Source organism: Panthera uncia, chromosome C2 (genome assembly GCF_023721935.1).
Source record: "Panthera uncia isolate 11264 chromosome C2, Puncia_PCG_1.0, whole genome shotgun sequence".
Classification (NCBI taxonomy): domain Eukaryota; kingdom Metazoa; phylum Chordata; class Mammalia; order Carnivora; family Felidae; genus Panthera; species Panthera uncia.
Window position 1 is genome coordinate 125,127,853 of NC_064810.1, and position 27,121 is coordinate 125,154,973.

The following is a 27,121-nucleotide window of genomic DNA, read 5'->3' on the forward strand; positions in this document are numbered from 1 at the left end:
GCCCTCCCTTGGGTATGCCCACACACCAATTGTCTCATGAGCACTGGTCGGCTTTGCACCTTCCCAGCCAGGGTGACGCCTCTCACTGCTCAGAGATCACACCAACAGAGAGCAAGGCTGACTGGGCCCAAGGTCCAGATGGCATGCATCTCTTTGCATCCTGGCACACTTCACACCCAGGTCTCTGTCAGCTTGCTGGGAGAAACACTGCAGGATTGTGCCTCCGGAGGGGGCTCCTTGTCCACAGCCCCCAGGCCACTGGAACTTCCACCGGGCAGCAGCATTTCGTACCAGGCTCTGCCTGGAGTGGGGTCCTCAGCCATTATGACAGCTGCTGCTGCTGCTGTTGACACTGCAACAGTGACAAATTCATCCTTCTGACAAGATCCCTTTCAATAATTCACAGGGAGCTAGGGATTAAGACACTGTTTCTCTCTGTCTCTGTTGGGATTTAAAACACCTCCAGCTGGGGTATTTAAAGAGAGTATAATGGGCTGCCCCTCTTGGGGCTCCCCTCCCCCTTTCCTCCTCTTTCCCATTTCCCAAACTCAGCCCCCACCCCACCAGCCAGCCCTATAACAAGGAGGCCCAGAAAACAAGAAAGAAAAAAAAAAAAAAGGAGGGAACCAGTGCTTGGCTGGTCACTATGGCAACCATGGCAGGGTATTCAGCTGTCATTATCCCAGTGCCTCACACATGTGATTATCTTAAGCTGTCGATTGAATGTGGTCCTCGCTGCTGTCCAACAAGGCCTTGTCGAACAAGGCAGGGGCGGGAGCTGCAGGGCCCCAGGCCCCAGCTGCCTAATCCTGCTCTGCCCAGATCTGGGTTCCACCGCCGAGGAGCAGAGTTACCACCAGGAGAAACTGATGACTTTTCCCAGCAGCTTGGAGCCATCTCTGCTCAGAACGCACAGAGGGGGCCGGGCTGGGGCTGGGCTGGAGCACTGGGTTAGAGCCTGGGGGAATGGGTTCCTCAGTGCATGAGTGCACAGAGTTTTGACTGCATGAGGGCCAGGCTGACTGTGGCCAGCTGGAGCCACCCCGGAAACGAGAGCAAGCCATGGGGGGAGGAAGAGGCTGGCCTTCCTAAAGTTCTTGGCTTTGTTCCATTCTCAGGGTGGGGGAGAATTCCCATTCTCAGGGTGCTATAAAGTCAAATCGAGCCTGGAAAGAGAACACACTGTCCTCTATCCTGCCTACTCCCTCCCAATTGTGAGAATGTGGTCACTATGTAGGACCCACTTCAGGGGACTTTTTTTCCTGGGACTGCAGCTGCTAGAGTGTGGTTCTGGGAAGCCCGGGGAGGACTTCGATCTTACTCCTTTGCCTCACAGACTTTGCTACAGACTGTCTTTGGACTGATGTTTCCCAGGTCCACGAACATTCTGGTCACCCTCTACTAGGCATGCTCCAGACTTTCCAATATTTTTTTTAAAACTCAGCTCCCAGAATGAGCCCATGATGGCAGATGTACTCAGGCCAGCACAGCACACAATGGGGCCACCATCACCTGTGACTTGCACCTGGATTGCTCCAAATACCACCAGCTCAGTCTGGCCTCTCCTGCTTCTGCATCCTATGGTCAGTCCCCACAAAAACGTGACCAGCCACATGCAAGTCCCCACCACCTGAGGCATTGCCCACCTGGGTCACCCTGGGGCTTGTTGGCTGCATAATGAACTGTTCACATATAAATGCAAATGAAGTCCATTACCATCAACCATGTCAGTTTGACAGCAGAGCTCTCCATCGGCAGGATAAGTTTAAATCTTAACTCCAACATCTTTCATGTTGGTTGTCCTTTGTGACACTGGGAAATGTCGGGCATGCCTGTCCCCACCAGAGTGGTGAGTGGGACAGTGTGTCCACGGAGGTGAGGATGTGCCATGACTAGAACTCCCTGCCATGAGAGCGGCAGAACAGCATCTCAAGTGGAGCGGGCGCTGCTTCTACAGAAGTGACAAGAGGCCACTGGATGGGACAAAGCAACTCACTAGAGCCCATCCCCTCATGTGTCTCCCTTCCTAGAGTCCTCACTTCCTGAATATTTGCCAAGGCCTGGGGGTGGAAGCTGACCCCCAGGCTCCTCCATCTTCGCCTAGAGCCAGCCATCCCCAGGGACGACCTGTGCCCTCCTCTGGATCCCAGCCAGCCCTTACCTGGTCCTCCTCCAAGTCCTCCTGGACCCTGAGCCCCATATGTCACAAAGCGTCTGTTCCACCTCTTCCCATACAGCTTGCTTTAAAAAACAATTCACAGCAGGGGGAGACCTGGGTGGCTCAGTTGGTTGAGCATCCGACTTCAGCTCAGGTCATGATCTCACGGTTCCTGAGTCGGAGCCCCACATCTGGCTCTCTGCCGTCAGCGCAGAGCCCACTTTGGATCCCCTATCCCACTTTCTTTCTGCACCTCCCCCGCTGGTGATCTCTCTCTCAAAAATAAATAAACATTTAAAAATAAATTCATGGGGTGCTTAAAATGTGCACTACTCACTAGCACATGGGTTTCAAATCTACCTTTTCCCTTTGTAGAAAACAAGGAAACTTTTACCTCACCCCTGTTCTCCAGTTTCTCAATGACATATGACTCTGAGATCCCTTCCTAACACATCTTCAGGAGCAGAGGTACAAGAGTAAGCTAAGCTTTGTGGGGGGTGCCTGGTGGCTCAGTCGGTTGAACATCTGACCCTTGATGTCGGCTTAGGTCATGATCTCACAGTTCCCGAGACTGAGCCCCCATGTTGGGCTCCCTGCTGACAGCGTGGAGCCTCCTTGGGATTCTCTCTCTCTCAAAATAAATAAATAAAATAAATAAACATTAAAAAAAAAAAAAAAAAGAAGAGTAAGCTTTGTGTCCAGATTGGCCTGGGGTCAGCCTCAGTGAAACCTCTAAGTAGTCCTATGATTCTGGGTAATTGCCTTCAGCCTCAATGTCTGCTCTGTAAAATGGGAGAAATACCACCTGGCTTGCAGGGTCCTGGTGAAAATCCAGTGAGGTCATACAAGTAATTTCAGTGCCTGGTATGCAGCTGGTACTTAATGATGGGTGACTAGCAGTAGCGGTGGTTATCGCTATTACTAACAATAGCATGGTTATTAACAGCGAGGTTCACCCTCCGATTGCATTCATGCCAGAGCCAAACAGAAAAGCTAGAATGCTGATCTCGCATCTCAGCACCCCCCACCCCCGTCGTCGGTTAATTCTATGCAAGTTAAGTCCCTCAAACAAGAGTCACTGCAACTACTAGTACTAGTCAGGGCAAGTGCTACTGACCAAGCTTCAGAGTTTACAAAGAAGGTAAACACTATTTAATCCTGCCATCCACTGTATAAATAAAATGTCACATTACCCAGGTGATGAGGCAGAAAATGGGCTCAGAGAAGTTAAAGAACTTCAAGGAAAATGGAAATAGCTCAGGACAACTGATTCCAAATGCTGGGCCTGCTCCTTTATACTCCCAAAAGTACAGTCGTCCCCCTTATCCACGGGGGACATGTTCCAGCACTCCCAGCAGGGGCCTGAAACTGCGAATAGTACCGAACCCTATATGGTCCTCTCCTAAGCAAACATTCCAAGGACAAGGTTTAGTTTATAAATTAAATATAAATTTTAAATTATAAATGTATAAATGTTGTTAGCACAAAAAGAACTGATAATAAAATAGATTATAATAATCTACTGTAATAAAACTTACTTACGTGAATGTGGTTTCTCTCTCTCGACACAGCTTACTGTACTGAGCTCACCCTCCTTGTGATGATGGGAGATGATAAAATGTCTACGTGATGAGACGGAGTGAGGGGAATGACGCAGGCACTGTGACGGAGCGCTAGGCCGCTACTGACCTTCTAACGATACATCAGAAGGAGGATCACCTGCTTCCAGACCACAGCTGACTGTGAGTAACTCAAACCACGGAAGTGAAACTGTGGATAAGGGGAGACTATTATACACTGGGGTTGGGGCCAAATTATTCCAATGCTTTTGGCCGTAAGGGGAGGTAAAGTCAAAGGTATCATCAGAGGGCTGCTCGGTTTCCACAGAGGCCAGGCTGGTCCCTGCAGACCTAGACTCAGGGTCCACATCTGTGTCTGCCCATCCTGACCCTCCCTTCTTCTTCCATTTGCCTCTCACTCATCTTTGCTAGGCCTCGAAGCTCTGTCTCACCTTCCTTCTAAAGCTTTGTCTTCCCCAATTTCTTTTCTTCACCAAGCCAGAATTCAGGCAAGGAGCCCCTGCTGACCCACCTAGCTCTGTCCTGGTGCCCGTCTCCTTCCATAGCCCTGAGAGCGACTCCTGCCTTCAATGTGAGGAGAGCAGCCATCAGGCAGTTGGTCCTCAGGCTCACCTATCAGTGGCAGAAAACTTTGAGCGTTAGAACAAGGGATGTGGTGGAGGTGACTGCCTTTCTGGGGAAGGTTTTAGGAAAGAGGAAAAACACCTGTCTGTGCCAGCAAATAAAGGTTAAGCCCGCCTCCAAGAAGGGGAAGGGGGGCTTGGTGACCTCTGGGGCTCCCTCTCAGAGTCTGCAGAAAGACATATCTCCTGCTCCGCTGTAGAATGAGCCTGTGAGCTCCTTCCAAGAACAACAAGATACTGCCAGACAGGTTTTGGTGACCCGTCACAAACTCCCAAAGTTCTTTAATCCAGCAAGCTAAAGAAGCATCTCTCCCTCAATCTCTCTCCCTGCTCCGCCCCTACCTCACCCCCGCCCCATGTATACACAGTCAGACCCAATTTCTTTCTGCAACCAATATACTAATTACCATTCTACTCAACAACACTGGTCATCTGTAACATTCTCTTCACCTGTCTGTTAAAGGCCCACACATGCCCACGAAGCTCTCATATAAAAGCCGCACGAGAGTGCAATCACAGACAATGAAGCAGGGCAGAATGGTGCCCTTGCTGCTCCCTCTGGTCCACCTCTCCCCTGCCCTGGGTACCTGCTGTCCTCAGCCCACGGGCCCCTAGCTGTCACACTCTTCCCAGAGTAGCCCCGGGCACCCCAGCACCTCATGGACTACCTTCCTCTCTCCAGGGCCCCACCTCCACGGCTCCGGGGCCTTTGTCTATCACTGTCTCTGTCAGGCAGGTGATTTTAAACTTCCATTCCTAAAAGACGCATATTATATAAAAAAATGTTTTAAGTGCCTCGGGGTGTTTTGTTCCTCATTGCTTCATAAAAGTGACATTAATAGCCAGGGAAGAGCACTGCTGAGTGCAATTACAGAGGATGTTTCAGGTATGAAAGCTGTTTGGAGCCTGCTAATGTTTCCTAATTACAGGCCTTTTGGTAGCGAGAGAAAAAGATAAAGAGTGGGTGGGAGGCCTAGGGTGGGGAGCTCTGACTTATCTCAGTGGTTTACCTGAGGGGGTGGGGGGAGGGGAGGAAAGGGGGGAGGGAGCAGGGAGGTCAGAGGCCTCCTCCCTGGGAGGCAGGGCCTCTCTCCTTGGAGAAAGCAATATTCATTCCTGTTAACAGCTCAGGGAAAGGACACCACTCATCTCTCATACTGTAAGAGAAAACCTTTCATGTACTCAGTCTGAGTTTGAGGAACCCACCGCAACATGACCTGGAAGTTCCTTCTGGAGCCACCCTCTGAAGAGACCAAGGTGGGCAGCATTTCATTGGGAAAGACAGTACCCCATGGTTGTCAGCAGGAGAGCAGCCTGCAGGAGATGAGATATCAGCACTGGCACTTTCTACCCATGTGACTGGGAGTAATTTCACAGCTGATTCTGTGCCTTAGTTTCCTCATCTGTAAAATGGGGCTGTTGAGGAATCATGTGTGCATGACTATAATGCACTCTGAGCCTGTGATACACTATGAGATTTAATTTTTCCCTACCTAGCATCTATTCATCCTTCTGGTACCTATATCCCAATTCTTTCTGGGGAATTACTCCCTCTCGCCCTTTATCCCCAGGTTCAGGTATGCTCAGCACAACACAGAGACAGACCCAGAATTTGGGAGGACCAGTGGGCACTAGGCTTTTGCTGGCTGCAGAACTAGTTGAGGCAGGCATGGGATTCCAGGCAAGCTGCTCAGGCCCATTCAGAGCTAATTCCAGGGCTTCTTCTGGGGCAACCACCAAGAGGGGCATGTTCTTCCCAGGGGATATGAATGAACAAGGTTGTAGAAGCTGGACTTCTTAGGACCAAGAGGAGGCCCAGTAGGGAACCAGCACCATGAGAGTAGAGAGAGAAAAAAGTAGATGGGGAAAAAAAGAGAATGGGCAGGGGTGTGTGGGGAGGGAGAGAGAGAGATCCTTAGACTCTGGAGCAGCCCACACATGAAGCCACATCGGCCCCTATACCATTCAGTTACATGAGCCAGGGCACTTTCTTTAAGACTGAGTTGGGCTTGGGGCACCCCGGTGGCTCAGTGGTTAAGTGTCCGACTTCAGCTCACGTCATGATCTTGCAGTTCATGAGTTCAAGCCCCACATCGGGCTCTGTGCTGACAGCTTGGCGCCTGAAGCCTGCTTCAGATTCTGTCTCCATCTCTCTCTGCCCCTCCCCCACTCAAGCTCTGTTTCTCTGTCTCTCTCTCTCTCTCTCAAATATTAAATAAACATTAAAACAAACAAACAAAAAAAGACTGAGTTGAGCTCTTCTGTCACTGGCCACCAGAGAACCCCGACTGATACAAAAGTGTGGCTTCCGGCAATCAAGCCAAATCAGGCCAAAGGCTCCCAAGTCCCAGGTGGTGGTACCAGTCTGAGAAAGGATGACCAACCCCAAGCCCCTTTGCTGGCCTGTCCCCCAGCAAGGCCTGAAATTCAAATACCAGAAAGCTCCATTCACAAAATCATTTTGCCCAGAGCTAAATTTCTCTTGGATTTGCCTAATTTAGCTCAGGCTTTTCTGTCTTCATTAACATGATTGAGTCATCAAATAAAGAAAAGAGAAAATCCAGCCCTCCAAAGGGCTAGTACTATGCTAATGTTTCTTGAGTGTTTACAGAGGAAAATGTCCTACTGAAGTGTTTCATGTATGAGGAGATGCCAACCTTGCCCCACTGAGGAGAGGGGGAAACTGGGGCTGAAAGAGTCTTAATGCCCAGACCAACATCACACAGCCAGGGAGCTGCAGAGCTGAATGGGAGCCAGTTTATTTGGTGCCAAGGCCTGGAGCCTTCAGGGCTCCTCTATAACTTCTCATCCATCAGACAAATTTCAATTGATTTTGCATGGCCTTGGAATAAATGGGGTGTTATAAGAGCAAATTTCTCTCCTGACCATGCTTTCCTTATTCCCATGATAAGGGCAGCTGGCAGGGGTGCCTGGAGGACTGACTGACAGCAAGCAGGGAGGCAGCCAGGGACTGCCAAGTGTCCAGGAAGGTCCACATGTGGACACTAAGTAGTGGCGGTGAGGCCCTCGTGTGTCTGTTCTCATGGACGTGCATCTGGTGTTGGGAGCTAATGAATCAGTTTACCAGACACACGCATTCAAATGAGTGTTATTCCCTTCACAGGGGCCTCCTCTGGAAGCTCTGCCACTAAGTCCAATAACCCTCCCATCATTTAAGATATTTCCAGAACTCTAGGAACTGCCCACAGGGGCATGAAATGAAATAAACTCATTTAACTCCCCCCCCAACATACATATATACATACGCACATATATATGCAAATATACACTCACATATATGCACAGATGACCACATAGACACATATACAGGTGACCATATATATACACATATACATATACAGACATATATATGGACACATACATACACAGAGACATGAATATTCACACATATACACATACATACACATATAGACACATACACACACACATATATACAGATGCACATATATATACACACAAACAACATATATACACAGATGCCCATACGTGTGTATATATATATATATATATATATACATACATACATACACATGTATACTTCCACAGACACACATACATACACATATGAACATATACACACATATATACATTTACACACATGCACAGAGCACAGGCACACACACACCCAGCTTGCTCATCCTCAAGGCCCATAGGCTTGGCTCTGGAGTCCTTTTCTATCTTGCCACCATCAAATTCCCCTTCCCATGATAAGGATTTACCAATACTGAAGTAGTGAACAGACTTTGTAGCAGGCCAGGAAGGTGGTTCCCAAGGGCAGTGCAGATGCAGCTGGAATCTGGAAGCCCAGGGAGCACTCTTTGCAGATAACTGAGGTAGATGTTTACACTTAGGCCACATGGCCCACAGACACAGAAACCTACACACACAGAGCCCATGGGCAGCCCAGGTGCACAGAGCCAGTGAGCCCTGGCAAAACTCATGGAAAGTGAAAGAGCTCTGGGGCTGGATTTCCAATAAGTGAGTGGAATAAGCCTCACTATCAGAGGGACCTAGGCTTGTTTTTCTAACCCATCATAGGCAGCACCTGAAAGCAAGTGGCACCTTCCCCTGGGTGTCCAGGTCTCCTTTGTCAGGCTTATTTCAGGACAGGTGGCACCATCTGCATCACTAAGTAAGCTCTTTGAAAAGATATTGACAACCAATTGGGTATTGAGAGGCCTAAAACAAGTATTTCATTGGGCTACAATAAACCAAAATTGAACACCTCTTATGTTCAGAACCCTGGGTTGGAGATGCAAGAAGTATCAGGAATGCTCTGGACCTTCCTCGTTTATTTGGTCAACAAACATTTATTGGGGCCTGTCTCCTGCCGGGCTGGTGCTGGGCACCAGGAATACAGAGATAAGGCTGTTTCATCCTCTGGCCAGTGGGGGAGACCACACCAATATCTGGTTAGCTCACAGAGCGATGGACAGTGTGTCAGAAGTCTGCACCAAGCCGTCTGGGCTTCAAGAAGAGAGCACCTAGTGAGCCCTGGTGGAGAGAAGGATCCAGGAGGGCTCCCCTAGGGGGTGAGTACAGAGCTGATACCTGAGGGGCAGGGAATGATGCAGGAAGGGAGGGGGGAAGGAAAAGAGTAGGGAGGGCCAGGAAGCATCCAGAAATGGGGGGGGGGGGTAGATTGGTGAGAGGGGTAGCCATAAAGACCACCACTTACTGAGTGTCTACCATGAGGCCTCCCTGAACACCCCCACTGCCCAGAGGCCCTGAAATGTGAAGGTCAGGGAACATTTTGTAGCAGGGCTGGAAGCAAGGGTTTGGGAGAGATCTATGAAGCCAGCCCAAGGTCACACGTGTCACCAGTGAGGGTCCCTGGGATGCCCTTTGGTGGGCAGCTAAGCTCCTCCCTGGCATTTGTTACTGGATAAATGTCACGTTCTCCCTCTACTCACCAGGTGGCCTCTATTCAGGTTAAATCTAAAGGCTTTGAATTAAAGCTACAATTAGATCATAAAGCAACAGTTTTCATTTGGGCACAAATACTTTCTGTGTTTGACATGGAATATTATGATCCACTTTCCAGCAATAGAACTGAAAACAATTTGTGGGCTGTGTGTGGGTGGGCGGTCCAACGCCTTCCCACAACTGGTGGTTCTCAAGCACAGCTGTGAAGACATCCAGGGAGCCCCATAAAAGGAAGAGTCCCATGGCCTCTCTCTGGGGAGCCACCTCACAGGCTGTGCACTGTGGGTAGGGTTCATTGGAATGCCAGTTGGGCCCCCTGGCAGAATTAGGCTTCTTCTGGTCAAGACAAACTCAGTTCGCTGGGGACCCCCAGGCTACCGGAACAATGCCAGTCCACCCTTTTCCATTTTAGGCATGCATGCATAGTATCACGACTGCAGAGAGGATCTGAGGCCTCTTCCCCCTTTTGGGGGTGGGGGTGGGGAGTGTCTCATCCTCAGTGGGTCCCAGGAAGATGTGGTCACCCACCCAGCCCCCTGGCTTCTCAAATACTTGACCTCAATCCCGTTCCCTGGACCTCTTTACCACCCAGAAGTACTCTGCATATCCTAAATCCAAGCCCTGCCTCAAGGCTGTAGCCTGTGGTCCTCCTCCAGTCTTACTGAGACCTCCATCTGGGCCCCTGCACTTTGTCACAGTGGTCAATCCCTCCTGGTGTCACATTTCTTCCTGCTGAGTAGATGCCTTGATACAAGATGCCAACCTCCTTTCACCAATGTCCTCAGCCCCTTACCCTTCCAGGCCTACTGTTCTTGCACACCCACACCTCAGGACGATCTACCAGGACACGTCCTCCTATGTGGTCAGATCACTGAAGGGGGCCTGCAGATCAGGGCACCACAGACACATGGCTTGTGGCCACAGCTAGGCCACATTCCTTCTATACACACCCAGTCTCTCTCCACATCTCCAACACCAGCAGTGCCTTCAGACCTGCTCTGCCCCCCTAAAACTTGCTGCCCAAGACCGCCCCATCCTCGGGGCCTGAACCTGGACTCCAACCTCAGTGAGAAGATAGAACATTGAAATAATTTTCCTTTTCACGGCTTCTGTCACAAAATCTGAGTGCCCACATCTCTCTGTAGCCACCTTATCTCTGTACTTCCATTTCTACAGGAGTCTCTTCCCGTGAAGAGCCAATGTGCCCACAGCCCCATTCCCTCTGTCCCCATGTTTGGTCTTCCTGCCTCTTCACAAAGTGTTGTCTCCATTGTCTCACTTCCCACTGACCTTCAACCCTTGCTTTCTGGCTTCTATGCCTGTCCCCTGTGAAACCTTCCACACGGGTCACCAACAGGGTCCTTGTAACTAAGCCCATCCAGCCCCCCGCACCATTTGCCACTTCTGTCTCCTCTTACTCCTTGACACATTCTTGGTTCCTGTGAGAGAACCACTTAGTTTTCTCCTGCCTCCTGAGCCATACCTTCTCAGTCTCCTTTCTAGGCTCCTCTTTCTATATTTGACATTTCAATTCAGATTACCCATCTGAAGCTGTCACCTCATCTCCCTCCAGATGCTCTCTGGGAGACTGCAGCCACGCCCCAGGCTCCCTTCCCAGTGAGGCTGCCTGCCTTCTGATTCCACTGCCTATGAGTCAAATTCTGGCAGAGCCCGTCCCCATGGGTGCCTTGCAAACTCAACAGGTCCAATGCTGAACTCTGCCTCTTCCCACCCAAGCTCGCTGCTCCTCCTGTGTCCCCCATCCCAAGAATGGCACCATATCATCCACCCACTTGCCCAGGTCAGAAACTTTCAGCAAGTAGCTGAGTCAGGCAGTGCCAGTTTCCAACGGTGAGCAAATAGGGAGAATCCCAGCTACCTTTGAGGTGACAGTATGGCCAAAGAGGAGCTAGAATTAGGGGGGATAAAAACTAATCCAACACTGACACATAAAGATGCAAAATCTGCAACTATGAAAAGTGTTATTGAGGAAAGCTCCCTGGCCCTGAGTGGACCTGTGATGGGGACCCAGTACAGTCAGGGGGACAGCAAAGGTGCTCGTGTGGATGGGCCTGGAAATGACAAAGAAGAATCACTCCAGTGTTTGGTCTTTACAATGTGCTAAAATGGAGACCTCATGTTTGGTGAGGGAGGTGGAGGGGGTTGAATTCTGCTTGGGCCAGGCTTAGACTGGCATGCCCATGAGCATCCAGTGGAGGATGGGCTAGGGACACACACTTGGGAGCCACTGGGGTATTCACAGAATCAGGGGCAACTATCCAGGATGATAACAGAGGGGGAGGAGGAGAGGTTTGGGATGGAAGCGTGGTCCTTGCTCTTCCCTCTCGACCCAGGCTAGGGTCAGCCTGACCCTCCAGCCACTCACTATAAACCAGGCAGGCTCTGAGGCTGCTCAGGGCACCTAAAGCAGAGCTATCTGGCTGTAAGGGTGTGGAGGAAGGCAGCTGAACCTTGGCTGCTAACCAGTGGGAAGGCAAGCACAGAGCAGCCCGGCAGCTGCTGTCTCTAAAGGGCATCACTTGACTTTGAGTATTTTCCTAAAGGACAATCTTCCTTGGGAAAGGAGAGCAGAAGTTTAAAGAACACAGGTGTACAAAAATCACAGGGAAAATTCGCCATAAATCATGTTGATACTTTGTGAAAGCACAGGCCTTCAAACAATAACGTAATTTGTAAAAGAGTGGCAGGTTCTTAATATCCAGCAACATGAAGAGGTGCTGCCTCACAGGCTTTGTATAAAGTCCCTTGTAGAAGTAGGGGAGTTTCCCTAGTTGCCCACAGTGCTCCCAGCAGGACTGGGACTTGGTCTGCGTGGGCAGGACTGGCCCCTGCTCTGGGCCCTGCTTTGGAAAACGCCAACCCGTGGTAATCCCTGCCTTCCTGCTCCAAGGCAGGATGCTTGCTCCTGGGGGGTGTGTTTCTCCAAATGCTGGGATAGAGTGGGGACAGTGAGAGCCGGGGAGGATGCACAGGCTGCTGGGACCTGAGTGGCCATTTCGTACTGACCCTACAGTAAAAGTGGGTGAAAGGCCTGGTCATGATACGCACCACAGGGTGTAGAGGGGCCCTGGGGTAGAGGCCACCAAAGGCAGGGAAGGAGACAGGAGGCGTGGGCAGCCCCACCCCAGCTGACTTGGCTCCCTGCTGGGATGAAGAGCCCACTCCTTCCCCGGCCCCTCTCCTTTGGTGATCAGTCACTCGTGCCAGGCTCCTGAACGTCATCTCCCCTCCTCCATCTCCTGCTCCATCCTCCTGCAGTCCATCCATTGCCAGGGCTGCCAATGCTTCTTCCTTTGCTTTGCTCCAACTGCCCTCTAAGTATCCCATTTTCATCCCACTCTTCCCACCCACCGAAGACAGCTGGAAGAGCCTAATACATGTTATTCTCCTGCCCAGGATCTGTCCACTACCTACAGGATAAAATCCATTATGCTTCCTCAGCATGGCAGGCATAGTCCTCTGCCATCAGACCCAGTTCCAACCCACACCCCAGCCCCATCTTAGCCCTGTCCACACCCTGCCATGTTCCAAAAACACAGACTCTCCTGTCTCATGTCTTTTCATGGCCCCATGCCTCTGGTCAATTATTTCCCTTACTTGGAATATCTCTGCAGACTCTCTAACCTGTCAAACTCCTACTCACTCTGCAAACCCCAACTAGCATGCATCTTCTCTGCAAAGGCTCCTGTGTCCCTGCCAAGTTCCTCATCCCAAGTTCTGGGCCACACCTGCCTGTTGATTACTCCACTGCCACAAAGAAGAGATGTACTTCTGCCTGTTTATGAACTTGGCAGTCCCCACACCCATGGAGACCACGAGGTCCTTAGAGCTCTTCCATTCTTGTGGCTACAGGGTCTGGCCAGGGACATGAACACTGAACAAATGAATCAACAACATCTCTCAAAGGCAAGCTCCAGGTGAAAGAGAGCTTCAGCCCTTCTGACTTCCAGTTCCTCGTGCCCTTGCCTCTTGGCAGCCCTGTGGGCATCACAGATCTCTGATCTACCCCAGCGCCATTGGCCTGAGTGCTCAGCTCTTGGCAGCCATTGCCCCTGTTCCCACACAGGCACAGCCCTAGTCACCTGGGAGCCAGCTTCCTGAAGGACTGTGTCAAAGATGGTCTACATCATCTTACCAGGGAGCAGCTCAGGCCAAAGATCTTCAGTGCTGCCTCTTTGTGGATGGGCAGAGGACACAGCCACTCACATCTACATTCCCCCCACAAAGGTCCTGCTGTAGGCAGGCTCTGTTCCCCCAGCCATCCCATAGGCCCTAGACTGCACAGCAGGATTGAAGGATGGATGGTTGACACTCACCCCTGACGCAGGATTGGCTGTCCAGCCCAGCTCTGCGGTAGCCGTTCTGGTGTCCATTAAGGTTTCTGTGGGTCAAAAGAGAAAATCTGATGAGTCAGAAGGATTTCTAGGCAGTGGCCCTTATGTTCATAAGGTTACTTATAACTGTAAATGTCTATATTAGGAGCCTTGGGCCCTCTGTGAAGCCTAAGGCTCAGAGAAGGGAAGTCTGTCAGATGCCACAGCTTACGTATCCTGATGCTACATTCATTGGTCTCTCCCTGAAAGACTGAAAGCCCCCTGTGTGGGATGAAGTCATTTGTCCACCCACCACTTTATCCCCAGACACGGCTTCTTCCCACTGTACTTGTCCACAGGCTCTTCAAGGGCCATGCCAACTCAGTGGCCAATTTACTTCCTTCTTGGCCTTCCTGAGCCATGTCTTTCTGCCATCTTCCTCCCCACTGGGTTGCGTCTCCAACCTCGTCTGTCTGCACCCATTTCTCCCCACCACTCTCCTCCGCCTCCCTTTCAGGCATCCAAGTTGACACCCTTGGATAATTTCCCATAAATTCCCCTGGCCCCCAACCACCCTCCCAAGACTCAGCCTCCCTGCAGGCCCCTTTGACCCTGGACCTAGATACATGTCACCCCCTTCTCCAAGACTCTACAAGGGGCTCACACAAATGCACCTGTCATGTCCCTGCAGCCTGCTTCCTATTCACCTATCCTTGTGGCCAGTAAGAGAAAGAGACACTGTGGCTCCAGCTGTGAGCTCCTGGGAGCCACTGCAGCAGCTCCAGTGCACACACCAAGATCATCAGGCACAGAGTAACCACAGACTTACTATTTATGAGAACTGTTTTCTGGCAGATAGCAGTAAAGTGTCCTGAAAACAAGGTGCCTTTTTCTTTTTTGCTCGTCAGTCCATTATTGACTGCTGTCAGCCCATACTTCTCAATGGAAACTACTTCCCAAAAGCCTGATCATAAGCTCCTGATCAGCAAAGCCAAAATCCTCTTTGGGTGTTTTTTCAGCAGTTTTATTGAGGTAGAAATGACATACAATAAACTGCATGTAGCTAAGGCATACAATTTGATAAGTTTTGACATATATTTACACGGGGAACCATCACCACAATCAAGATAATAAACATATCTATAATTCCAGAAGTGCCCTTGTCCCTTTGTAAACCTTCCTTCCCTTGTCCCTGCCCCACCCTATCACTGTCCCTAGGCAATGACTGATTTTCCTTTTTATAGATTAACTGGCATTCTCTACAATTTTATGTAAATGGAATCATATAGCATATACTATTTTTTAATCTGGCTTCTTTCACTTAGCATAACTATTTTAGACTGATCATGTTGTGGGGACACCTGGGTCCCCGGTGCTCAGTCGGTTGAGCATCTGGCTCTTGATTTTGGGTCAGGTCATGATCTCATGGTCCGTGAGTTTGAGAACCGCATCAGGCTCTGCACTGACAGTGTAGAGCCTGCATGGGATTTTCTGTCTCCCTCTCTCTTTCTGCCCCTCCCCTGCTCTGTCTCTCTCAAAAATAAATAAGTAAAACTTTTTTTAAAAAGACTGATCATGTTGTGTACATCAGCAGTCCATCCCTTTTTATTGCCGAGTAATATTCTACTGTATGGTCACACTGAGTCTGCCTACTCATTCACCTGTTATTTCCAGTTTGGGGCTATACATGAGAGTGTATGAGCATTCCAGTTCCTCCACATCCTCACCAACTTGCCATTGTGGGTCATTTCTAATTTGGGCCATTTTCATAAGTATGTAGCAATAGCTCATTGTGGTTTTAATTTTCATTTCCTTAATGATGAATGACGCTAAACATCCTTTCACGTGCCAAGTTGCCATTGGCATATCTTATTTAGTGAAGTGTGTTCAATATTTTATGATTTTTTACTTTCTTATTATTGAATTTGGAGAGTTCTTTATATATTCTGGATGTAAGTCCTCTATCAGATATATGCTTTGTAAATATTTTCTCCTACTCTGCAGTTTGTATGTTCTTTCTTTTAACAGTGTGTTTCAAAAAGCAGAAGTTGTAAATTTTCATGAAATCCAGCTTATCAATGTTTTATTTTATGGTTGGGTGTCATACTGAGAAATCTTTGCCTGACCCAAGGTCACAAAGATTTTTTCCTCCTACCTGGGTATGTGATCTACTTGGAGTTAATTTTTGCATAAGGTGCAAGGTGAATCAAACGTACAATTGTTTTTGTCATGTGGATGTCCAGTAGTTGCAGAGGGGCACCTTTTTAAATTCACACCATGGTGCTGGTTAGGCTGGTGGAAGTGTCTCATCCACCTGGATTTCCCAGGACATGTATCAGAGGAATAGGCCCAGTGCATTAGGTGCTCAACCAACCAAGGAGGGGGAAATAAACATCAGCTGTTTTGGCTTCCCCCTCCTCGGTTTCCTTTTTTTCCTGAATGCTCCTATGCCCCAGGTGAACAGCCATTCTGTGTTCACTGCTTCAGGCAGGAGATGGGAGATATGAATGCAGAATGTACAGTTACAAAATGGTGGGCCCCTCAAGAAACAGAAGGACTCCTGGCATAAGCCAAAGATTTGGGAAGCAATCCCCCTATGGGCAGGTGGGAGGAATGAAAATCGAAGTGATAAGTGAGGGGTAGTGTTGGTTGAGAAAACGGGTTCCCTATGCTCTTGTCTCCTGGTATTCAATCCCAGAGAAGGGATGGTAGGAGTCTGTGGATGGGACAGGGCCTTGGACATGCAGCATTCTTTCCAGTGTGGGATGCAGCAGTGAGTGACCCACCAGGCTGACATGGCATGGACAGAGCAGAGGGAGCCTTAGGTCCCATCAGGACTAATGAAGGGGACCCAGAACGACCCAGTGGTGACCTGCATGGACTATAGGCAAGGGTCACATGGGGTGTGGGGTGTCTCGATGGGTGCCAGTGTGGACAGGAGCTAACAGAGGCATTGAGGCAGCTTCCTCCACAACTTGGCACCATACAGCCTACGTGTAACCTAAATTACATTTCTGCCACCCCAGGGGAATGGGGCTCAAACAGCAAATCAAGGGGATAAAGTAAATAAAGCTGTATTTTCTCGCCCGTCTGAGCTTGGGTTTGCGTTGAGAGTCATACTGTGCATATCTGAAGGAAGGCAAGCACTGGAAGAGACTTCTTAAGTTTGTTTTTTCCTCCAATTCTTCTGACAGCTGGGGAGGCCGGTCCCTTCCAGGACCAACCCTCCCTCTCCCCCTCATCTCCACTTCACAGCACTAATAATGATCATGACACACCAAATTTACATAACACACTTCTCAGAAGACACTCCATGAGGCTCTGGAGAAATTCATCTCTATGATTTAAATGGCTCCGCCAGGTGGCCCTGAACAGGGGCCAGTGAACCCATTTGACAGAGTTGGAGACCATGGCACATAAAGGTGCAGTACTTTCTGCAAGGCCACACAGCCTCCCACCCTGACGCTATAGCTTCAAACCTCAGGGTGCTCCCTACCAGGCTGATCTGGGCTTCCAGGGGCTCTACTGTGGCCCTGGGGGAAGGGTGGGGGCCTTGCTCATAAACCCAAGAAGCCACAACAGCCGCCAGAATCATGCATCACCCCGCCTTAACTTCAGGATCGAGGTGAAGTAGTGATGGACAGGCAGAGGATGCAGGCAGCAAGGGAAACCGAGTCCAGAATCAAAAATAAGAATCAGCCTCATTCCTAAAGCTTCCAAGGACTAGTGTGTTCTGTTAGTCCCATTAATATAATCTAAGACTTCATTTTATTCATAGTCGCCTGCTCAAGGGCTATAATTGAAACTATTTCTAAATAATGTTTTCCATCCACCCTACTGGACAGAAGTTGCAGCAAGAGGAATCCATTTCCCTGCATCCTGCCCGCCGTGGAGACAGAAGACCACAAAACCATAAACCATCCACTCGATATGATTAAGGGCAGTTTCTTTTCTGGCACAGAGCGCTCCTGATTATGGCATTACATTCTGGTGGGGGCTGAATAAAAGTGATTTGAGGAGGTTTACATATCCCTGGAGAGGAAAAGAGCACTCATTTGCATTTATAAAGCATATTGAGAGCTCTGGCAGAAAGTTATGGTGGAAGCACAATTAAATATTTACCATCACTTCTGCTCTCAAACAGTGGCATGGGGACCAACCAGCTGGAGGTGCATGTGTTGCTGTCAGATCTGATGCCTACAGGGGATGCAACTCTGGAACTCACACCCACCGCCTGGCCTCTGCCCTCTGGGAGCATGTCCTCACTGCCCACGGCAGGGAGGAATGCTGGAGAGGGGAAGAGGCGGTGATGCTGTAGGCGGACTGAGTCGGGATCCCACCTCCACGACTCGCTCTCTGTCCCATTCTCTCCCTCCTTTCTCTTTCTTTCTTTCCCTCCCTCTCCCCCACATCCCTCACTCAGTCATCACTCCCTCCTTCCTTCTTCATCTGCAGAATGGGGCTAGAGTTTTCCAATACACAGGACTGGGGTGGGGGGAGTGGGGAGGTAGGGGGAGATAAAGCACTGCAAATCATATGCTATTGTTATTATTACCACTTAATCACTCCAAGCTGCAGTTTCCTTTGCTAGGCAAAAACCCTAAAGGTGCTATCTGTAAGACACCAATAAGAGATCTGTAAGACTTAACGATATTAAATATCTAATAATATCTTGTCTACCTTCTTCCTTGCATTATTATAAAGACCAAGGAGGAACAGGTTGAGGATACAGCAGCAAATCAGAGAGGTGGGTGCCCTCGAAAGACTCGTGATCTAGTCCAGGGACGGACAAGAAGCAAAAAATTACACTTGGCATCCTATTCTGGCCGAGGCCATGAGAAGGAGACAGAAATTCAAGGGAATGAATGGGGTTCTTCTGCACATGGGGAATGAGTGGGCCCATCCCAACAGGGAGAATGAGAGACTCACACTGCGTGGAGGCAAAAGGAGATGCTGCAGTCTCCTGGACAGTGGTGAGCAGTGGTGGGGAGGGGAGGATGGAGAGCTCCACCTGGCCCTTGGGACAGAGATGATGGAGTGACTCCCCAGGGGCAACAAGGGCAGCGGCAGAAACAGGTGGATGGGAACCAAGTGGGAGCCACCCCAAACATACAAGAGGGTGAGGAAGACTGAGCAAGAGGAGAGGGGAGGCCATGAGGGGAGACAGAAGGGGGCCTCTGGCAAGAGCTGGCTGGACTGGCAAGAACCTGAGAACCCAGGCACATGAGAAGCCTGGCAGAGAGACCCCAGTTTCCCAAGGAACAATCTCCTTGAAGTGGCTTCGATACAGAAACCCTCAGGGTGCCCCCTCCAACTGTGGGGGCCAGTGCCCAGAGGTCCGGGTGAAGGGCCAGGTCAGAGCCCCTGCAAGGAGGAAGAGGCAGCTGCTGCCTGGCTCTGCAGGCGGCTCCCGTCTCTGTCTGGATTGGCACCTCGAGATGTATTGACATTTGGGATGAATTAGATACCCATCATGATGAAAGAGAGATAAATAAACCCTCTCCTTACAGCTCTGCCATTCTTTTTGGAGAGACATTAATCAGACATTCAGCTGAAAATATTTACAACGTCCTTCCGTGGTGGTAACAATATACGACAACATATACAGATGGAATCAGGGCTTCCAGGCCGTCTCGGAGCAGTGCCTTGTGTGCATCCGATAAGGCGAGTCTGTGGACCTTCCAAGCAGAGGAGGGCCAGCACAACCATGCAGTCATTGCCCTGGGCTGCCCTCCGGGGCCCACAGAACTGCTGAAGCTAGAAGCCACACCAGGTGTAGTTGCAAGAAGCAAGCTGTTATTATATCAATGCACTGAGTCGAGGGGCAGCTCACTGCAGCCCCAACTCCCTCCCTGAGCCTTCACAAGGGCTCAGGATGGTTGGAAGAGGTCTGAAACAGGGTGGTATGAAGTGACTCCAGTATCCATTCAGCAAAGGCTGTCTGAGCCACTCCCGCAGGCAGAATGAGCTTTGTTCAGGCGTTAGAGACAGAACAGGGGACAGACAGACATCCCTCCCCTCAGGGAGCTTGCAGGCAAGTAGGAAAACAGAAATTAATCAAATAACCATGCAGGTAAATCTGCATTTACAGCTTCTGAATGGCAGGAAAGGGGAATCCCAGGGAGAGTTGTGAGCAGTGAATAAAATGACAGGGGTACTGGAGCCTGGCACACAGCTGACACTTCCTCCTTCCTTCCCCATCCCCTAGCTGATGAAAGCACAGGGATCACCACCCCATGTACTTACACCTACACACACACACACACACACACACACACACACACACACACACACACACCTGCCCTAAGACTGAGTTCATACTGGCAGGAATAGTCTGTGTATCACACAGTCGCCCCCACTCCCACATCCTGAGTGTGGAGGGACCAGAATGTGCTGGGCACCTCTGACCACGGCGAGGCCCTCTGCCTTTCCGGGGAGGCCCGTGCTACCCTCCAGACCTGGACTCAGCAAGTAGTCTGAGCACCCCCTGGAGCTCACACCCCCCAGCCACCACCTCAGGCTCCTGTGGTGCTCCCACCCTGGCCCTGCTCCGTCCATCACAGCAGCCTGCCAAGGACTCAGCCTGGCCTCCCCGCAGAGTCCTTTGTAGCTCTTTTCCCCAACCTTCCTCAGGGCTGTGTCCTGTCTCCACGTGCTGTGCTCACCGGGCAAGCCAGCCTGTTGTCACAGAATTTCTGAACGATGCCCCCGTGGCTCCCCTCCCAATCCTCAGTCTTTGAGACAGGGTCCCAGAACCAACAGCGTCTAACCCTCAGCTTCACACCACACCCATACCTCCTGCTGCCAATTCAGGCCAGCCTCCCTGTAATCTCATCCCTACGCCTCTGGCCTCTGACTCGGCCTCAAGCTGCTTCCTTGGACCAGGGGAGAGAGAGGCTTTGCCGGCTCTGGGTTTGGGGTGAAGTGGTTGAATATGAACTGTTGAGGACACCAACCAGCCTCAAGGGCCCACATTCTGGCACAACCGGCCCGGGCTCTGCACAGATACAAAAGGTTAGTTAAAGCAAGCAAGCATTCTAAGGAAGCCTTTCACATCCCATCCCATGTGTCCAGCCCATGTAAATCTCTCCATGTCTCCTCTTGTGCACATGGTTCCTGCCCAAACTTTCCTGCCACCCTTCCCTGGAGCCCAGGAGAGAAGCCTCAGAGGCATTTAGCTTCGATTCCCTGTTCCCCCCCGAGTCTCATCAGATCATTCGCCACACCACGGGGACTCTTTCTCTTCAGCACCTTCTGCAGCACTGATCTGTACACCTCTTTCCATTCTCAGCAACCTCTCTGATCCGGGGCTTCGCCCCCGAACACTGGGACCACAGCAACCGCCTCCTCAACGACGTCTCAACAGAAGCTCCCATCCCAGCCATCTGGTGCCAGTGTAAACGGTTTGGAAGCAATATGGCCACACTAAGCAAAACGCTCAGTCAACTCTGGAGTCCTGGGTTACCAACTGACAAGCAAAGCAAATCTCTTCTGAGTGTCAAAGCCTGATCTTCACAGGTAGAGGCATTCCCGCCTGCATCCATGAGCCAGCCAGCCCAGGCCGAGAGAGGCTCTGCACATCATTAATGATACCCATTGGACTAACACTTCTTTACTCTCTTTGCCAAGTGTAAAATTCTAGGTAAGAGAAGCTATGATTAGAGAAGTCGCCACTGTTGGATGTGTTGTAGTGGCCAGTGGGGACGAGAGACAACACCGAGTAAACAGATGAGCTGGTCCTACCCATCTGCTGACTGACGGACTGAATGAGTCAGAACAGGCATTTAAATGATAAATTACAAACTGTGAAATTTGCTTTTTTAAGGAATGCACAGATCAGTGCAGTACCCCCACCCCACCCCCAACCGGCAACACACACCTTTCTCTTTCTGTTCCAAGGTGCAGTCAATTACCGTACATAGAAGGAAGGTGGGGCACAGCACAGCAGTGTGCCTCAAGGAGTTGGGACAGGTCTCCATCTGTGCTTGGTCCACACAGGGCACAGCCCGAGAACAAGCATGAGGCCCAGAGCCCCGCTTCTGATTTCCCTCCCTCCAAGGGCACTGCCGAGGCTCACAGGGCAACAGACCAGAGCATGGGGACGGGACATGAGCTGTTCAGTTGTGGAGCTGGATCGGGCTGGAGATAAGCCTCACATGGGCTGCCTTCTCTGCCCAGCCTGGCCTCAGACTTGGTATATGGCTCGAGAGAATTTCCTCTCTTCTCTGGCCTCAGAGGGTCACTTCTGGCTCCTAATTCTTAGAGTGGTCTCTAAGAAACATGGCCAAACACCAAAGGGAAACTCTGCCTCCTGAATCCCCAGGTTTGGCTTGGTCCTCTGGTGACTTAGCCGTGCATACACTTGTACCTCGCAAATGCTTTTTGCTAATAAAACACGGAAATTGCTTTAGGAGACATATTCGTTTCCTAGGGCTGCAACAAAGTACCACAACCTGGGTGGCCTGAAATAGACTTGTATTATCTCAGTTCTGGAAGCGCAACGTCCAAAATCAGGGAGTCATGAGGGCCATGCCCTCTCTGTAACCTGTAGGGGAGAATCCTTCCTAGCTTCTGGTGGTATCCTGGCAAACTCTGGTGCTCCCTGGCTTGCAGCTGCATCATATGTCTGTTTTTGCGGCGCATACTGTTCCCCGTGTGTCTCTGTCTTCATGTGACTCTCTCACAAGGACACCAGTCATGTTAGATTAGGGGCCCATCCCACTTCGACATGACTTCATTTTAACCAACTATATCCACAACAACCCTATTTCCAAATAACATCACAATGTGAGAGTGCTGGGCATTAGGACTTCCACACACCTTTCTTTTGGCAGAGGGGAGGGGCACAGTTTAATCTGTAACAGAAGGGTAAGTTGCCAGGAAATAAAGCTGTAAGCTTTCCTCTAACAAATACTCAGGTCCCGCATGGGAAGCTTGGCAAATACAGACACAGACAAGGCCGGTGTCTCCTTCAGACATCCTTTCTAACAGGTAAGAGACAGTCTTCATTTGCTCTCCTCCAGATCCACTGGCCACCCTTCTCCTTCTCGTTCTGTCCCAGAAGGCAGACCTTTAGAGACCTGTATAGGGGCATCAGCCGGGCCCCTCAGCACAGGAGCCAGGAGGGTGTGGGGAACGCAGGGCTAAGGCACATCCCTGGCTCCTCCCTGCAGAGCGTGCAGAGGCTGGTGGCCCTTTCCTACAGCCCGGGTCTGCTAACAGGGCCCCCACCTTGCCTTCAGGCTGCGGGTGGGAAAGGTGCCCCATCGCTACTGGTCTCTAAGTGCTCTGCCATCCTTGGTGCTGTGCTTCCCCCATGCAAACCCTGGTAAACAGCCGCTTCATTCATCTCCCCTCCGCCACCTCTCTGGGCCCCCATGTGTTCCGGCCAGGCCCCTACAATCCTCAGGGCTCACATTAGTAACCCAGGATAGGCAGCACCGCATCTCCTGTACCTCTCAAGCCAGGTCCTGCAGCCAGGCACACGGGAGGCAGCCACCTGCAGAGTGGCAGAGTCCTGGTCACATGGGACTGGAATCAGACACACTTGGGTGTGAGTCCCAGCTCCAGCGCTATCCAGTTGTCTGACCTTGAGCAAGGTGCTCAGGCCCCTTCGGCTCATGCTCAGCCATCCACTAAATGAAGATAAGAGCACCCACACCTCATACAAGGTATTTGTGTGGAGCCAATGAGATAGTATTCATACCCAGCACTTCTCCCGGCCACTGACAAGCTGCTGTTGACCCTCAAACAGCAGTTGTTGTTATGTCCCAAGTTTGGTCCTGGTGTGGAGCAGAGTCTCTCATGGCCCAAGGTCCTCAGCTACACCCATTGGGACTGGGCCGGATGCCTGTCTCCCACCCAAAGGCCCTTCTGAAGGATGGGTTTTGGCTCCACCAGGCCCTGGTGGCCTCAGCTGATGGAGGTGCCACACTAGCTTCTCCTCAGCCACCCCCTGCCCAGACACAGACAGGCCACTCAGTGCAGCCTTATTCTTCCCACACACACTGTGAATGAGGGATCTGGGGTGGGGCAGGAGCCCGGGCAAGAGCTCACTAAATGACTGTCTGGCCGGCTCCTCCTGAGGACCACCTGGACCCTGTGTGGCCCCGTCAGGTCTGAAGCAATGGGGAAGGCCAACAAGAAGAAGCCCAAATAGCCGAGTGGTTCCCCACCCACCCCACCCCCAGACACACACTGAGGCCCAGGAAGCAGCACTGGGCTTTCCTGGGTCCAGTGTTCCCTTCAGTGCCCTGGAACTGAGGCAGAGCATGTGAGGCTGGCACTCAAGGCACTCATCACTGGCTCTGCTCTGCATGAAAGGGCCACACCCCAATCCCAGTGCTCCCCATATTGCCTTCCTCTGCACCCTGCTCCCCTCCCCGTGACAGTGCCAGGCAGTGGGCTCCTCTCCCATCTACTATCTCATGAGCCACCAGAGAGGGCTCTCTCTGGGAAGGCCACCAAGAACTTAGGACAAGAGTCTGTCTCTCCTTGCATCCACAGCCCTTGGGAAGGGGGTCAGCAAGCAGCTCCACAACCCTTGGAGGTTTCCCGAAGGGGGCGAAGTCCGGGTAGTTCTTCAGAACAAAGGCAGGGTGACAACAGCGTCTATCCCATTACCCTCCCAGACAACACGCTGCTAGTCTTCCTGAGGTTTCGGGTCGGCTGGGCTCACTCTTTACAACGTCAACAGTATTCCTGTCTAACTGGAGAGGAAGCTCAGTGCTGGACCCTGCCTGCGGGAGACTGCTGTCATGAAGGTCTGGCCACCAGGATCCTCCATGCACCCCTACACCACCCCCATGCCCCTGCACAGCCTGCACTCATTCTGTGCTCCCAGGCCCCCCTCACCTTGGCCTCCTCACCCTGAGCATAGCTTCTTGTCTCCACATGGCTCACAGATGGATGGGGGCCCCAGGTATGTTCTCCAACATAGGAGGAGCCCTGCACATGTGAGACTTACACAGGAACAAGGAAACACAGAGACCGGAAGCGTTCCATTTGAGGTACAAAAATCCCAAACAGTCTTTCTTTTGCCAAATTCCTTCTTCTGCCTTCTTTTCCTTCTGTCTCAGTTCCCTTTTCCCATTCTGATATCAGTATTCCCTTGTCCTTTAAGATGGCCAGACACCCCTTCAGATCCACGTGTGCCCCTCTTGTGGCTGAAAATATGCCACAGCCAGAGAACCAAGAAGAGAACTGGGGGTCACCACCCCTGGTCAGAAATCTCCAGGCATCTCTGGCATCAAACATTATGGGCCCAAGCCAAACCAGCCAGATCAGGCGAGTGGGAAAAGGCAAAGCAGACTTCTGAGGTTGCCTCTGGCCCAGGCATGACTGCTGACTGCCCTGCCTACTGCCGGGCCATCAAGTGTCCTGGGACCTTTAACCAGACCTACAGCCAACCTGGCTCTCAGGCCCTCACCTCTGCCTAACCCAGATTCCTCCCTGACAACACAGGGCACACCTTTCTGCCCAATCCAGCAGCAGCAAAGACAGAGAGAGAGAGAGAGAGAGAGACGCAAGGTACCAGTAGAGAAAGGAAACCACACAGGGATGCGGTGGTCTGAGGACATCATTTAAATCAACACCCCCCACTGATGGTGCAGGCCTGGCCAGGAGCCCAGTGCCGCTCAGTGCCTCACCTCTTTGCGTTTTTGTGAGTGATGTCAAAGAACTACTAAAATTGAGGAGCCTGGCACTTTCCATTCTTCCATCACCATGGGTTCTGATGGAGAGGAAATCTGTGCCCCAGCCACTCGGACATACCCATGAGCTGGCACCAGTGGCACACACAAAAAAGAGCTGTGCAGAATAAGCCTGCTGCCTCCTGTCTATCGTGGGCACAGGAAAGAGGGCCTCTCCCTTCTTGGGGGTACAGGCCCCCAGAGGCATCAATCACCCGGGAGAAGAGCAGGGAGGAGAGCCCACATGCCCATGCAAAATGACTCTGTGCAGTCTTAATGAAGGCCAGCGATGGATGGTGGCCCAAGCTCGTTAATGAGAAGGAACACGCTGCCGTCTGCTTCCCCTTCCAGGCCCTCCTGTGCCCTCATCCTGGATTGATCTGTGGCACAGTATGTCTCTGAAGTTGCTGGCACTGGGAACTGACTCTGAAGTACACTGAGAGCAGTCAGAGAAAACCAGGTGCCCCCAGGGGGGAGGGCTTAGGGGATGTGCCAGGGGAGGGGCCACCAGTCAGAAAAGGAGGGTGTGGGGCTGGCCAGGCAGGCTCTCATGTTCTCCTGGACACACCCTGAACCAGACTGGGGGTGCTGAGTCTCCAGGAGCCACCAGAACACCCTTAGGGCTGTTCCAAAGCACACCTGCCACCAGGTGCTAACACTTTTTGCCGATATCCTCTTCCAAGTGTCCTGTGCTGGGGCTTCTGTGCCTCATGCCACCGCTCTCTCTGCACGTGGCCTCATGCCTCCTCACTGCCCACCCCACTCCTACACAGAGGCCTCCCCCTCCCTCTCCAGAGAGCCAGCCTGGTCTAATGCAGCCCCCAGACCCACCACCCAGGTCCCCCCGATTGAATCTATCCTCATCACACCCTAACTGTCCACCCCCCCAAACTCCTCCAGCCATGGCCCCTCTCGCCCCCTTCAGGAAGCCTGCCTGACCACCCAGCCTTTACGTTCCTCCTGCCCCTGAAGATGTAGCCCATCCCCACTAGCACCTCAGCTTTGTAGGGTCTGTGTTCCATGTCATCTCTGCAGTTTCCTGGCCAGTGTCCTGCGAGCTCCATGACAGCAGGACCAAGTGACATCACTTTCCTCCACAGGTACCTTGCAGATCACCCAGCAGTGGCAATGCACAGCCATTGGAGAGCTGACCCATGGGCCCAGCTGTGTGAATCAGTACTGGGTTCAAAGGCTGTAGGTGGCAAGGCACAGAGGTGGCAAGGCACAGAGGCCCGATCATTCTTCCTTCAGAAGGCCTCCCTTAAGACTCCAGCCACCAAGTCTGCCCCACCCTCACCTTGGTACAGAGCCACCACTCAGTGCAGTGCTCAATCGCTGTCTGCTTTCATCATTTTACCCTGTCCGGAAGGACTGATTCTGAACTACTTGCAAGGTGCTGTCTGTCTAGGTCTAACCCTGTCCTGTTGCATCACATGACCACTGTTAACACATAGAGGGTCAAAGGGAGGCAAGCAGTGATGGAAGCAATGGACCACCAAGAGCTGACCCCAGGAGGGGCCTGCCAGGGAATGGCTCAATCTTAGCTGTGAGATCACAGTTCTGGCCTGTCTGAGCTGTGTGGTTGGCGGGGGTGGGGGGTGGGGGGGTGGGGGGGTGGGGGTTGTCAATGGGGTGATGCCCAAGGCCTCTCCAGCACCACCCCTTGAACTCCACGAATGTCTCCTGCCCCCAGGAATGGACCTCTTGCCACTCTATTTCTCCTTATCAGGGAGAGCCTGTCCAGCCCTGCTTGTCACTAATGCCCCTAAGGCCTCTCTCTCACCGCCAA

The 27,121-nt window shown here is 51.4% G+C and overlaps 1 protein-coding gene across 1 annotated transcript in view; it reads right to left on the minus strand.

Moving 5' to 3' along the window:
• The window catches only part of LOC125921319 (ephrin type-B receptor 1-like), a 39,261-nt gene extending 12,445 nt beyond the window's left edge, over positions 1-26,816 (minus strand). Inside the window, exons 1-2 of the mRNA XM_049628804.1 lie at positions 26,328-26,816; positions 13,646-13,710 (exon numbers count right to left, since the gene is read on the minus strand). Of these exons, the coding sequence (XP_049484761.1) occupies positions 13,646-13,702 (57 nt within the window). The 5' untranslated portion in view covers positions 13,703-13,710; positions 26,328-26,816. The remainder of the gene's footprint in view (positions 1-13,645; positions 13,711-26,327) is intronic.
• Positions 26,817-27,121: the final 305 nt, after the last annotated feature.